Genomic DNA, 12,331 nt, shown 5'->3' with positions numbered 1-12,331 from the left:
GGACGCAAGAGCGAAAACGTTGCAAGATAGTGAAAGAATTTTGGATAAAGGTATATATCGGAAGAAAAGATGATGATCTGAATTAACGTACTACTCATACAGATAAAATGAAAGAGAAAACGAAAATTGTGTTACACAGGATCTTAAATGCAAAACATCAAAACATTTCTTTTCGAAGTTCGTCTTAACTGGAACATCTCAGAACACTTCACCTCGTCTCCCGTCCCATACTGCCGTTATTTCCCGTGGGAAAACTTCAGTTCGTAAGAAGCCTTATTCGCGGATGTCGATGGTTTCTGTCAGAGAGCCTGATCGGCACACGGTTTTAATCTTCCAGGGCGTTTTCCGCTTTTTAAGTTTACCTATTTATACATTTTACGAAACAATGCCGTAACAATTGATAGTAAATGTAAGCTACACTGTTATACGAATATAAGAGGATACTCTCCGCGTGTAATATTCATTATTGCTTTTTTTTACTGTTGTGCCCTACTAAGGACCAAATGATACAAAGTAACTAATGTTTTCTTTCTTTCTTTCTTACTTTCTTTTCCTTGCTTCCAGTAGTTTCTCATTATTTCCCTATAATTTTCTCTTTTTTTGACCACATTGCGCCTGTCTTCGTTTTCTCCTGGACACCCTGTAAACTTTTTACTTTTGCTGTGTACTTCCCTCTTTCTCCTATTTCTTCTCCCATTATTTCCATTTCCCCTCTGATTTGCTTTAACTTCTTTGATATATATTATTGATTTCTTTGGTTTCTCTCAAGAAAATCCTTTTTGTTCTTTTTTCATCAAGTCTTATTTGGTATCCATAGAATACAATTTTTCACTTCCTCGCTGTGTAACATTCACTCCATTTTTCATAAACGTCTTTATTACTTCTTAATTTACATTTTCCACCGTAGTGTTTTACTCCCAAAATTTTCCTGATTATTCTCTTTTCCTTCTTTTCTTGGCCGTATTTATCGAAAGCCTTTCACAAACATGAAGCCACTCTGGTCCTGTGACTATTGTAACGCCTGAGTTTTGCTTTCATGGGAATAGATTTTTGTTACACAGACGTTATGTTAACTGAAATGCCACCTTTATTTACCTTGCCCTTATTCAGATAGCCTCATTGTACAAGGCATTTTGTTGTATTATTTCACCTAGATATTTAAATTTTGTAATCTTTTTTATTCTTCCATAATCAGTTCCCATACATTTTGGTGCCTCCTCCGTATCTGTCACAAACAGTTTTTTTCAAAAGATGTACATAGACGTGTCGTTGAAACACTCTTGTAGGAGATTTGTCTGCATTTTTTCACCCTCTACAGAAGTAGCTAGGATGGCAAGGTCGTCTGCAGAAGCCAAAAAATCAATACTGCGACAGTCCCCTTTTCTCCCAAATGTGGCTTTTTAAATTCCTTCTTTCACTGTTCTTTTCCTCCATTCCCCGATTTCCTTTTGTAGAACGCTATTGAAGTACTGCGCCCTAGACGATCCCAAGCCAGTTTGAAGAAAGGAGGCGGAGGGGCCGAGTAATACGTCTCTAAAAAAAAAAAAAAAAAAAAAAACTTGATTCATCTGGCACGGGTGGCAGTGTCTCGTGAGGGTCCTTGCCACAGACTAACGGTGAAGACCTCAACGCCATTATGATCAGTGTGGGGAAACTGGCGGAAGAGGCAGTCCTGATTTTAGGGTAACAGATACGCTACAAATTAAAATCCAGATGTGTGTGTTTTCGTGTAGGGCGGCGTTCGTACCCCACCTGAGGGGGCGACTGAAATAACAGTCTGAGACTTACATTATCAGTTTTAAATGTGAATTGTCACACACCAGTTCCTCAAGCAAGAGAATCAAGAAGCTTGTCCATGGGGGTGTATATTCACCTTTCTTTTTCTCACAGGCTATTTATTTCAGACTATGTCCTTCCAACAAAATGGTTCAAATGGCTCTGAGCACTAAGAGACTTAATTTCTGAGGTCATCAGTACCCTAGAACTTAGAACTACTTAAACCTAACTAACCTAAGGACATTACACACATCCATGCTCGAGGCAGGATTCGAAACTGCGACCGTAGCGGTCGCGCGGTTCCAGACTGTAGTGCCTGGAACCGCTCGGCCACCCGGGCCGGCTGTCCCTCCAACAGACTACATTTAAATAAACTGAAGTGATATGGATGAGTAGAACGAATTTCTGGAAGATAGATGCACCCTTTCACAATTTCCAAACGTATCGTTTATTAACATTTTACAAAATACACTCAAAATTTTTAAAAATACAACAAGTAATACATTTCTGTACCATTACAGGACGAATACTTCTCAGACGAGACATTAACAGTTAAGAGACTTAACTACAAATTATTTGTACAACACTTGTTAATTTCCACGTACACAGTTTGGCAAACTAAACGAAAAACGATGGTAGGTGCAATCGATTTTGTTCTGTGACGTTTAATATTAATGGAATCTTAAACCACGTTCAGAACATACGTTGACCGCTCTTTCGTAACGAATTATGGCGAAAACTCGTTACCAGTTGAGCAGCGGAAATGTTACTGGAAAACAATTTTCTGATGGAAGTGAATTTTGTTGACTTACTCATATCCACAGGAAGATAGCGTAGTGTGAACAGGAAACTTATGTAAATGTACCCTTTGTTTACTAATAAAAGTTTTTAATAATTCTCAATTATTTGTGTATTGTCCCCCTCCGTAGCTGAATGTTCATCGTGGCAGAACGCCATGCGAGTAGCCCGGGTTCGATTCGCGGCAGGGTCGGAGACTGTCTCCGCCTGGGAACTGGGTGTTGTGTTGTCTTCATCATTTCATCCTCATCGACACGAAACTCGCCGAAGTGGTGTCAACTGAAAAGACTTACCAGGCGACCTGCCTACACGACAGGACGTCCTAGCCACACGCACATTCCATTTTTTTATTATTTAAGACAAGCAATTTGACAACCGTTTCATTTTCTCATAAGTTCATTTTCGGGTGGTATCCTATGTTATACTATAGTCAGTTTCTGGTAGTGCCTTATGTATTCATATTACATTAATCATCCCTTTCATTATGGCTGTTTTGCTATGTTAACTTGAAGGGAGGTTTTGGAGTGGTGATATCTAGAGCAAAAAGTATTAATGAATTGAACTAGACCTAACAAATTATGAGAGCCTAAAAATGAAAATTGTTTGTATTGTGTTATACTATTACCTGGCCTTAAGAAGTATGTCTCTTTAGTAGCGATCATCGACAAACAGTGAATTTCAGGCTGAGTACAAATAGTTTCGACAAGAACTGTAACTCACGGGCAGGAAGCTTTGGCCTTTCCTGCGCGTTATAGGGTATGGAGACAAAGGAAAGTAATACTAACGAAAGATACCGCTTCGTCTCTGCACTAAGTGTGGAAAAGTAGTTAGTGAAGGAGGTGCCACACCAAGATGTATGTTTGTTACCGACACAAAACGCAATCAGTTTGCCTCAGCAGTCCTAACAAGGCGAATGTTAATTAAATGTTCTGATGCTGGCCACATTTCTGCGAGTCCTGGCTTCTGTCCAGGAACTACGGAGTAACTTAACAGCTTGGTGATTTGCAGGGCTATACTGATGGTGACAACGGTATGGGGGGGGGGATCTGGTTTTGAAGGGTAACTCTTCGTATTGTCTCTAAGGAATAAGCTGGACCATTACAAGCAAATTTTCCTTATGTACTATGTATCCTTGTAGTCCTCTTATCTAAAGTAAAGTGGTGCCATTTGTGGTACGATGGAGGAGATATTTCGTCCAGGCAAGACATACAGGACATTTATCCGATTATGGCATGATCCAGTGACAAGAAGATTTCAGCCGTTTAAATTAATTTTGAATAGAAATGACAGCGTAGATAAGGTTGTCAGTTATTGATTGTATTACTTGTGGTTTAAAGAAAATACTGTATGATTAAGCAGTCCGTAATATCAGAAGCGTCGAAAAGACGTGACGCATATGCAAAGAGCAACTCTATTATGAAATAAATGCGAGTTTCATATTGCTGAATTTTGGAGGATTGCCGACCACTAAAGTAAATTTTGCTTTTGATAGTGGCAATTATAGAGGTATTAATAAACAAAACTTTATACGGCCATGATATACATTTTTAAGCAAAAATTGGAGTTTTACATATGGACATTTTAAGGTGTTCTGTAAGACTTTGAATTTGGAGACATTCAGACTTTCCTGAAAGAGTAAATCTTCTTATGAATAAAATATGAAATAATGTGGCGTTTCTCGACAAAACTACATTTTCCAAGTAAGTATCAATGATTAGAATTCAGTTGTTCTTTTCGATCCTCTCAGGTATCTTTGCTGCAGAACACTAAAACGCCGCAAGTCTTTGGCACTACTTAGTTTAGCTGTTCTAAACAGGTTAAATAGTTGTGGATAGTTATTGTCTTGAGTTCTCTACGATCAGGCATGTTACAACCAGTTTTGTTCGAAACTGCAGAGAGACTCACTTCAGTACGTATCACTAGATCAAGTATTAGATGAGAAAAAACAACAAACGTTTCACACATCAAATCCAAATAAGGTCATCTTATCGTTGCACAGGACTACCTGAACTTGAACCACAATACTTCTACTGTTAACTGGAAACCTGACCCAACTAATCTGCTGGAAATGCAGCAATCACCAGAATAACAATAACGAAACATTCAACAACAACACTTAAGAAATGCCATATTTTATGGTTAGACACAAATATCAACCACGAGACCGTGGAAACGGGGGAAAGAGGTGTAATTGATAGACAATGTGGAATGATTTTGTTTGAGTGCTTGTCGAGGAAGCCCATTAGCTGCAAGCACTACCAAACAGTTCTTTCAACAACACATTTTGCCTCTATTTGCAATGTAATTTTCTACATGAAGAGTCACTGATAATTACTGTAATGTCACATTACATTTGTACTAAATCGAATCCTCAGTACGTTCTGTGTCGCGTGAAGCACTTTTATTCTAAATAATCGTTGCACGCTGCACTTAAATGATATACCCTGCTATCCGATATACTTATAATTTTATCAGCGAATTACTAGTTAATTAGGTATGTACACTGAATATGTTTACTTCTCGAAAAAGGTAACAACCTAACATGAAGAAAATAAAAAAACAACAACGACGAAACGCCCAGCACAAACAGCTATGACGTGGTAACTGCTCCCCCAGTCTCTCTGCAGTTGAGTCGCTCGGACCACTAACCGCTGTACCCAGTTCGTCGTATGGCACTCTCAAGTGGGCAATAACTACGGTAGGTCAGGAGCACCGGCTGTAGGCGGCTGCTTCACCGACGTGGTTCCCGAGTACCACCCAACAGTGTTCGGGCGAATGTCCTCGCGTGCTGGTAGAGACGGAAGAAGTGAGCATCATTTGGGGACGCGCCGCCGGGAGGACGCGGCTACGTCGACGACGAAGACGAGCTGGAGAGCCGGCTCCTGGCGGTCTGGACTTCCAGCTTCTCGCTGGAGGCCTTGTCCGTCGCGTCCATCAGCGGCAGCGACACCTCCAGGGCTGCCCCGGACACGGCAGCGCTCTTCGCCAACCTGCCGACCGGACAGAAAATGCCCAATTACAACAATAAAAAGTAACGTACAACTGGCAGCACAAAAACTGGCCGACGGAAATCGCAACCAGATCTGAAGTCCTATACATCGCTGTCGTGAATGAAATGCTACATCCACATTTTTTTATTCACCTTGGGAACGTCAATACGTATTAATATTACTTCAAAAATGACAAAACTGATCTTGTGACTACTCCGTCCAAGAAGGCGGAAACCTTTTCTAGTAATAGAATATGCCGCTATTACGAGGGTAGTTCAATAAGTAATGCCACACATATTTTTAAAAAATCTATTAACATACATAGAAAAACGGCCTCGTCGGTGCTTCACATTTGCTGCTTGTTCTGTGCGCCGGTGAAGTTTTGAACGGTTCTGTCGGATGCAGAGCAGCGTCTAAATTGCGTCTACATACGACTCACGTTACAAGCAGCGTGCTGTTATTGAATTCTTGTGTGCAGAAGAAGAAACCGTGGTGAACATCCATCAACGTTTGTGTGCAGTGTATGCCGAGGATGCAGTTGATAGTCCAGTTGGGCGATGGGTACAGAAAGTTAGGAAATGCAGAAACAGAGCTCCCTGATCAGCCACGCTCGGGACGTCCTGTCACAGCCACTGCTCCAGGCATGCTCAATCGTGCGGATGCCATTATTCGTGCCGGCACTTCACAACTCAACAATTGGCTCTACAGTTGTCGGTCAGAATTAGAAGTGCGTCTGCAATGATCGAGACTTTCGGATATTCAAATAGGTGCTCAAGAAGGGTTTCACGAATGTTCACAGGACTACAAGATTCAAAGAAAGGCCACTTCATCTGAATTGTTGGAGTGTTTTGAGACCGACGGAGAGGCCTTTCCGTCACGGATCGCTACGGAGGACGAAAGTTGGGTGCACCACTTTGCGCCGGAAACAAAAAAGGCAGTCCACGGAGTGGCATCATCCACATTCACCACAAAAGAAGAAATTCTAGACGACCGCCTCTGCCGGAAAAGTCACGGTGACAGTCGTCTGGGACTGCGATGCCAAGAGGGTCAGCCATCAATTCAGAGGCACACGTGAAGACTCTGAATACACTCAAGACCCGTTTCCGACGTGTTCGATGGGACAAGAATCTAGCAGAAATCTTGCTCCAACACGAAACTTCCTGGCAGATTAAAACTGTGTGCCAGACCGAGACTCGAACTCTGAAGTCCCGAGTTAGAGTCTCGGTCCGGAGCACAGTTTTAATCTGCCAGGAAGTTTCATATGAGCGCACACTCCGCTGCAGAGTGAAAATATCATTCTGGCTTGCTCCAACACGATAATGAACGCCCACATACAAGTCTGAGAAACCGGGAACATATCGCCAAATTGAGTTGGACATCACTGCCTCATGCACCCTACAGTCCAGACCCGGCACCCTCGGACTTTCATCCCTTTGGACCGTTTGATGTTTCTCTACGGGGAAAACGCTTTGAAGATGACTAGAGTGTCAGTCATGCAATGAAAATATGGCTACGCCTACAGGACAAGAGCTTTTACCAGCAGGGAATACATCCTCTTCCACAACGTTGGCATACGGCCATAGGACGTGATGGAGACTACGTAGAAAAATAGGACATGGACAAGGCATGATGTATACTGTCACCAAAATACGTTCTGAGAAAAAAATGCGGAGCATTACTTATTGAACGACCCTCGCATCTATAGATGTATTGCATGTTAACTGTATAGATATAAGCTTCGAGAATCGATGCTGTAGCAAAATAAACAACCTGGAAGCTTTATACAGAGTATCCCAGTAAGAATGGTCAATATTCGGGGATGTGACAGGAACGATCATTCCAAGCAAAATAGCCGAAAAATCATGGTCTGTGAAATACATACAGTAAGAGCTAGGAGCACTACATCTTGCACACTGTGAGATGAATCACTTCTACTCCAAACGTTCTGCTTCCCATAATTTGATATGAGGTAGTATGCGGCAGAACAAGAAAAAATTGTCTATTAACCATGGGCTTTCAGATGCACACCATAATGGCTACGAGCACTTGTTGAGCAGAACAGGCGTGTTTCATAGTATCGAAGGTGAACAAGCGCTCGTAGCTATTAAGGTATGCAGTTTAGAGCCCGAAAGCAAAGAGCTTGTAGTATAAGAGATTTGTTTAAAAGTATCGACGATGAAGTCTACAAGCTATTAACTTAGTCATTTTAGAGGGCATCATTACTAGACTTCTTTGCTGTGAATCATCGTTCCTGTCATATCCCTGAATATATTTCTCCTGGAATACTCTGTGGCTTATGTTCGAATCCATGCACTTTTTTCCATAAGAAACATTCTTCCGTTTCAAAAAATTGTTCCCCACGAGGTCGTCCGTTGAAATATACACTGAAGAGCCAAAGAAAGTGGTACACCTGCCTAACATCGTTTAGGGCCCCCGCGAGCACGCAGAAGTGGCGCAACACGACGTGGCGTGAGTCTGGTGATGTCTGAAGCAGTGCTGGAGGGAATTGACCCATGAATCCTGCACGGCTATCCATAGATCCGAAAGAGTACGAGGGGGTGAAGATCTCTTCTGAACAGCACGTTGCAAGGCATACCAAATATGCTTAATAATGTTCATGCCTGGGGAGTTTGGTGAACAGTGGAAATGTTTAAACACGGAAGAGTCTTTCTGGAGAAGCTCTGTAACAATTCTGGACGTGTGTGGTGTCGCAATGTACGGCTGGAATTTCCCAAGCCCATCAGAATGCACAAGGAGTATGAATGGATGCAGGTGATCAAACAGGATGGTTACGTACGTGTCGGGGGTCTGCGTTGCTTCACGTCCGTAGGTATAACCTTTAAATACCCTACACGTGACCCCTGGGTGGTGCTAAGAAAGCAACAACGATAAGATGAGACCGAACTGTCTGAAAAGACCTCTCGGTCAAAGAATGACGAAGGACACGTGCGGTCCTATTCAGGACCCACAAGCTCGTAGAATTGGACCATCTCTGCGCATCTGTCAACTGCATATCGAAGGGATAAGTCGAGCAAAATGTGAGTATCTTTCCAGGCTCACACAGAAATATGCAGTTGATATCATCGCACTTCAAGAAACGCACACAGCTGACGAACCACAGCTACAGAGTAGGGGGAAAATACCGGGCTTTAAACTGATAGCCTCTAATCACCATCAAAATTATGGCCTTGCAACTTACGTCAAGAATCACATAACAAACTACCAGCTGCTGTCAGAAAATTCTGAAAATGACATTTTTACAACTGCTGTTAAAATTGAAAACCTAACGATAGTTAACGTGTACAAACCCCCAGGGACTAATTGGCCTAATCCCGTTCTACCGTCTCTGCAACATCCAACTATATACCTCGGTGATTTCAACAGTCATCATCACCTGTGGGGATATATGGAGAATGACCTCAACGGTGAAGCGCTTGAGGACTGGATGGAAACTGAAAACCTGAATTTAATTTACGATGCTAAAGATCTGCCTACCTTCCACTCAGCTCGCTGGTCCCAAGGCTATACCCCAGATCTGTGCTTCACAACTCAGTCTCATAATTCCCTAAATCAAGTACGACGAACTGTGCTCAAGGAATTCCCACATAGTCAACACAGACCTGTTATATTGGAGGTGGGGATGTCTATACCTGTTGTACGATCACATCCTAAACCGAGGTGGAACTTCAAGAAAGCCAACTGGACTGAATTTGCAAAGCAAACAGATTCCAATATCAGATGGATCAAACCAACGTACAACAACTACAGCAGATTTGTTGGGGTTATCAAAGGTGCAGCCAGACGATGTACTCCTAGAGGGTACCGTAAAGAGTATATCCCTGGTTGGAGTTCCGAGAGTGAGGAGTTACTAAAAGAATATGAAGACCATCCTAACTCTGACAATGCAACAAGCCTCCTCCAGTCCCTGGATGATAATCGAAGAAAGATCTGGCATGAAACTGTGGGGTCCCTAGATTACACCCATTCTAGCAGAAAAGCCTGGTCTATCATCAGGAAATTAGACTCTTCAAACCCTACAACAAAAAGATCAAAAAATGCCATCAATTTGAATGACTATGCTAAACACCTTGTGTCAGTTACAAAGAATATAAAGGACAAGCAAGCCAAAAGGGATATCAAACTACAGTTGAACACCAAGAAAAGAGCAGCCCTACAGTCTTCCGAATTCTCTACTCCATTTCAAGAAGAGGAAACTAAAGCTGCAATCAAAAGTATGAAACTTGGAAAAGCAGCTGGATATGATGGAATATACCCAGAATTCCTGGCTCACTGTGGACCAGCTACAGTAAAATGGTTGACCAACTTCCTTTCAAACATCCTGCAAACTGGAAACATCCCACATCTGATGAAGAAATCAAAAATATTAGCCATACTGAAACCAAATAAAGATCCCACAAAAGTGGAAAACTATCGTCCAATAGCACTCTTAAGTATCACTTATAAACTCCTTGAGCGTCTGATCTACAACAGAATCTGTGAAACAATCAACCATCATATTCCTATCGAGCAAGCAGGATTTAGACCTGGGAGAAGTTGTAACGATCAGGTACTATCTCTCACCACGCACATTGAAAATGGGTATGAGAAGAAATCAGTAAGTGTGGCTGCCTTTTTGGATCTATCTGCTGCCTATGACACTGTCTGGCGAGAAGGACTCCTTTTAAAATTTGTGAGTGTTATCCCATGTCGTAAACTCACGGCCTTACTCAACAATATGCTAAGCAATAGGTACTTTCAGATCTACTCAGATAATGATAGGAGCAGAATGTTTAAACTAAATGACGGCTTACCTCAAGGGTCTGTTCTGGCTCCCCTCCTTTTCAATTTGTATACACACGACTTACCAGAAACATCTTCAAGGAAATTCATATATGCTGATGATATTTGTCTGGTGACTCAGTGCTCCAACTTTGCTGATGCTGAAACTATTCTATCCACTGATCTGGAAGCCTTAGACAAATATTTCAAGAAATGGTGCCTCCACCTAAATCCTCAGAAAACAGTTATATCTGCATTCCACCTACGTAACAGACAGTCAAATTACAAACCAGAAGTTGTATTCAGAGACCAAGTGTTGCCATACTGTAGTACACCAAAGTACCTGGGATTAACACTAGATAGAACTCTGTCTTTCAAGCAGCATTTATCAAATGTGGCTGCTAAAGTTAAAACTAGAAATAATATTCTTCAGAAGCTTGTTGGTACATCATGGGGAGCCAATACTAACGTCCTGAGATCTACAGCATTAGCTCTGTCATATTCTGTTGCTGAATATTGCTGCCCAACCTGGATCAACAGTGTTCACACTAAGAAGATAGACGTGCAACTCAATCAGGCAATGCGATTAATCACAGGATGTATTCGGAGCACAAACACGCTGTGGCTGCCGGTTCTAAGCAATATCCCACCTCCAGCCCTAAGAAGATCAGAAGCTCTCCTAAAGACGTGGAAAAACATTCAGCAGAACCCCCAGCTCCCCATCCATCAAGATATTGTACAAGGAACACACCAACGCTTGAAATCGAGGAAACCACCATGGCGCACAGCACTCGACCTTGAAGGATCTGCTTTCAACATTAACAGTTCATGGAAACTCCAGTGGGATCAGTCTTCAGTAGCCAATAAACAGCTAGTCGAGGACCCTTCCAAGCAGACGCAAGGATTTGATCTTCCAAGGCGTCAGTGGAGGATCATTAACCGCATTCGAACTGGACAAGGCAGATGTGGCTATCTACTGCACAAATGGGGATGGGCTGGCTCTGCAAATTGTGACTGTGGTGCCCCCTCACAGACGATTCATCACATTGTTGCTGACTGCCCTCATCGTACTTTCAGAGGAACTTTAATGGACATTCATCGTACATCGGATGAAGCAGTCAAGTGGATTGAAGAACTAGACATAGAGCTGTAAAATTGTACGAACTTGTGATTGTACATTTTAGTCCTGAAAATATTGTATATAAATGTAAATCAATGTACACATCATACGATAAATAAATAAATAAACGTACGTGTCATCTGTCAGACTTATCTAAACGTATCAGGGGTCCCATATTATTCCGACTGCACACGCCCCAAACCATTACAGAGCCTCCACCAGCTTGAAAATTCCCCTGCAGACGTACAGGTTCCGTCGTTTCATGAGGTTGTCTGAATACCCATACACGTCCATCCGCTCGATACAATTTGAAACGAGACTCGTCGGATTAGGCAATATGTTTCCAATCAGCAACTGTCTAATGTGGGTGTTGACGGGCCTAGACGAGGCGTAAAGCTTTGTGTCGTGCAGTCATCAAGGGTACGCGAGAGGGCCTTCTGCTCCGAAAGCCCATGTAGGTGATTCGTTGAATGGTTCGTACGTTGACGCTTATTGATGGACCAGCACTGAAATCTGCAGCAATTTGCGGAAGGGTAGCACTTATGTCACATTGAACGATTCTTTTCAGTCGTCGTTGGTCCTGTTCTTGCAGAATCACTTTCCGGCCGCAGCGATGTCGGAGGTTTCATGTTTTGACGGATTCCTGATATTCACGGTACATTCGTGAGATGGTCGTACGGGAAAATCCTCACTTCCTCGCTATCTCCGACATTTTGTGTTCCATCGCTCGTGCGCCGACTCTAACACCACGTTCGAACTCAACTCTTGATAACCTGCCATTGCATCAGCAGTAACCAATCTAACAACTCCGTATTCTGCCTGTTTACATACCTCTATATTTCAATACGCATGGCTATACCAGTTTCTT

At 42.4% G+C, this 12,331-nt stretch overlaps 1 protein-coding gene across 6 annotated transcripts in view; it reads right to left on the bottom strand.

Annotated features, from left to right (window-relative positions):
- Positions 1–2,200: 2,200 nt before the first annotated feature.
- Positions 2,201–12,331, bottom strand: part of LOC126195414 (protein croquemort-like) — a 1,080,874-nt gene continuing 1,070,743 nt past the window's right edge. For all 6 annotated transcript variants that reach the window (XM_049934014.1, XM_049934015.1, XM_049934016.1 and 3 more), the window contains one exon: positions 2,201–5,564. In XM_049934014.1, coding sequence (XP_049789971.1) covers positions 5,420–5,564 — 145 coding nt within the window. In that variant the 3' untranslated portion in view covers positions 2,201–5,419. The remainder of the gene's footprint in view (positions 5,565–12,331) is intronic.

The sequence above is a fragment of the Schistocerca nitens genome, chromosome 7 (genome assembly GCF_023898315.1).
Source record: "Schistocerca nitens isolate TAMUIC-IGC-003100 chromosome 7, iqSchNite1.1, whole genome shotgun sequence".
Taxonomy (NCBI): domain Eukaryota; kingdom Metazoa; phylum Arthropoda; class Insecta; order Orthoptera; family Acrididae; genus Schistocerca; species Schistocerca nitens.
Note: the sequence above shows the minus strand (reverse complement) of the source record. Positions and strands in the feature narration are given on the sequence as shown.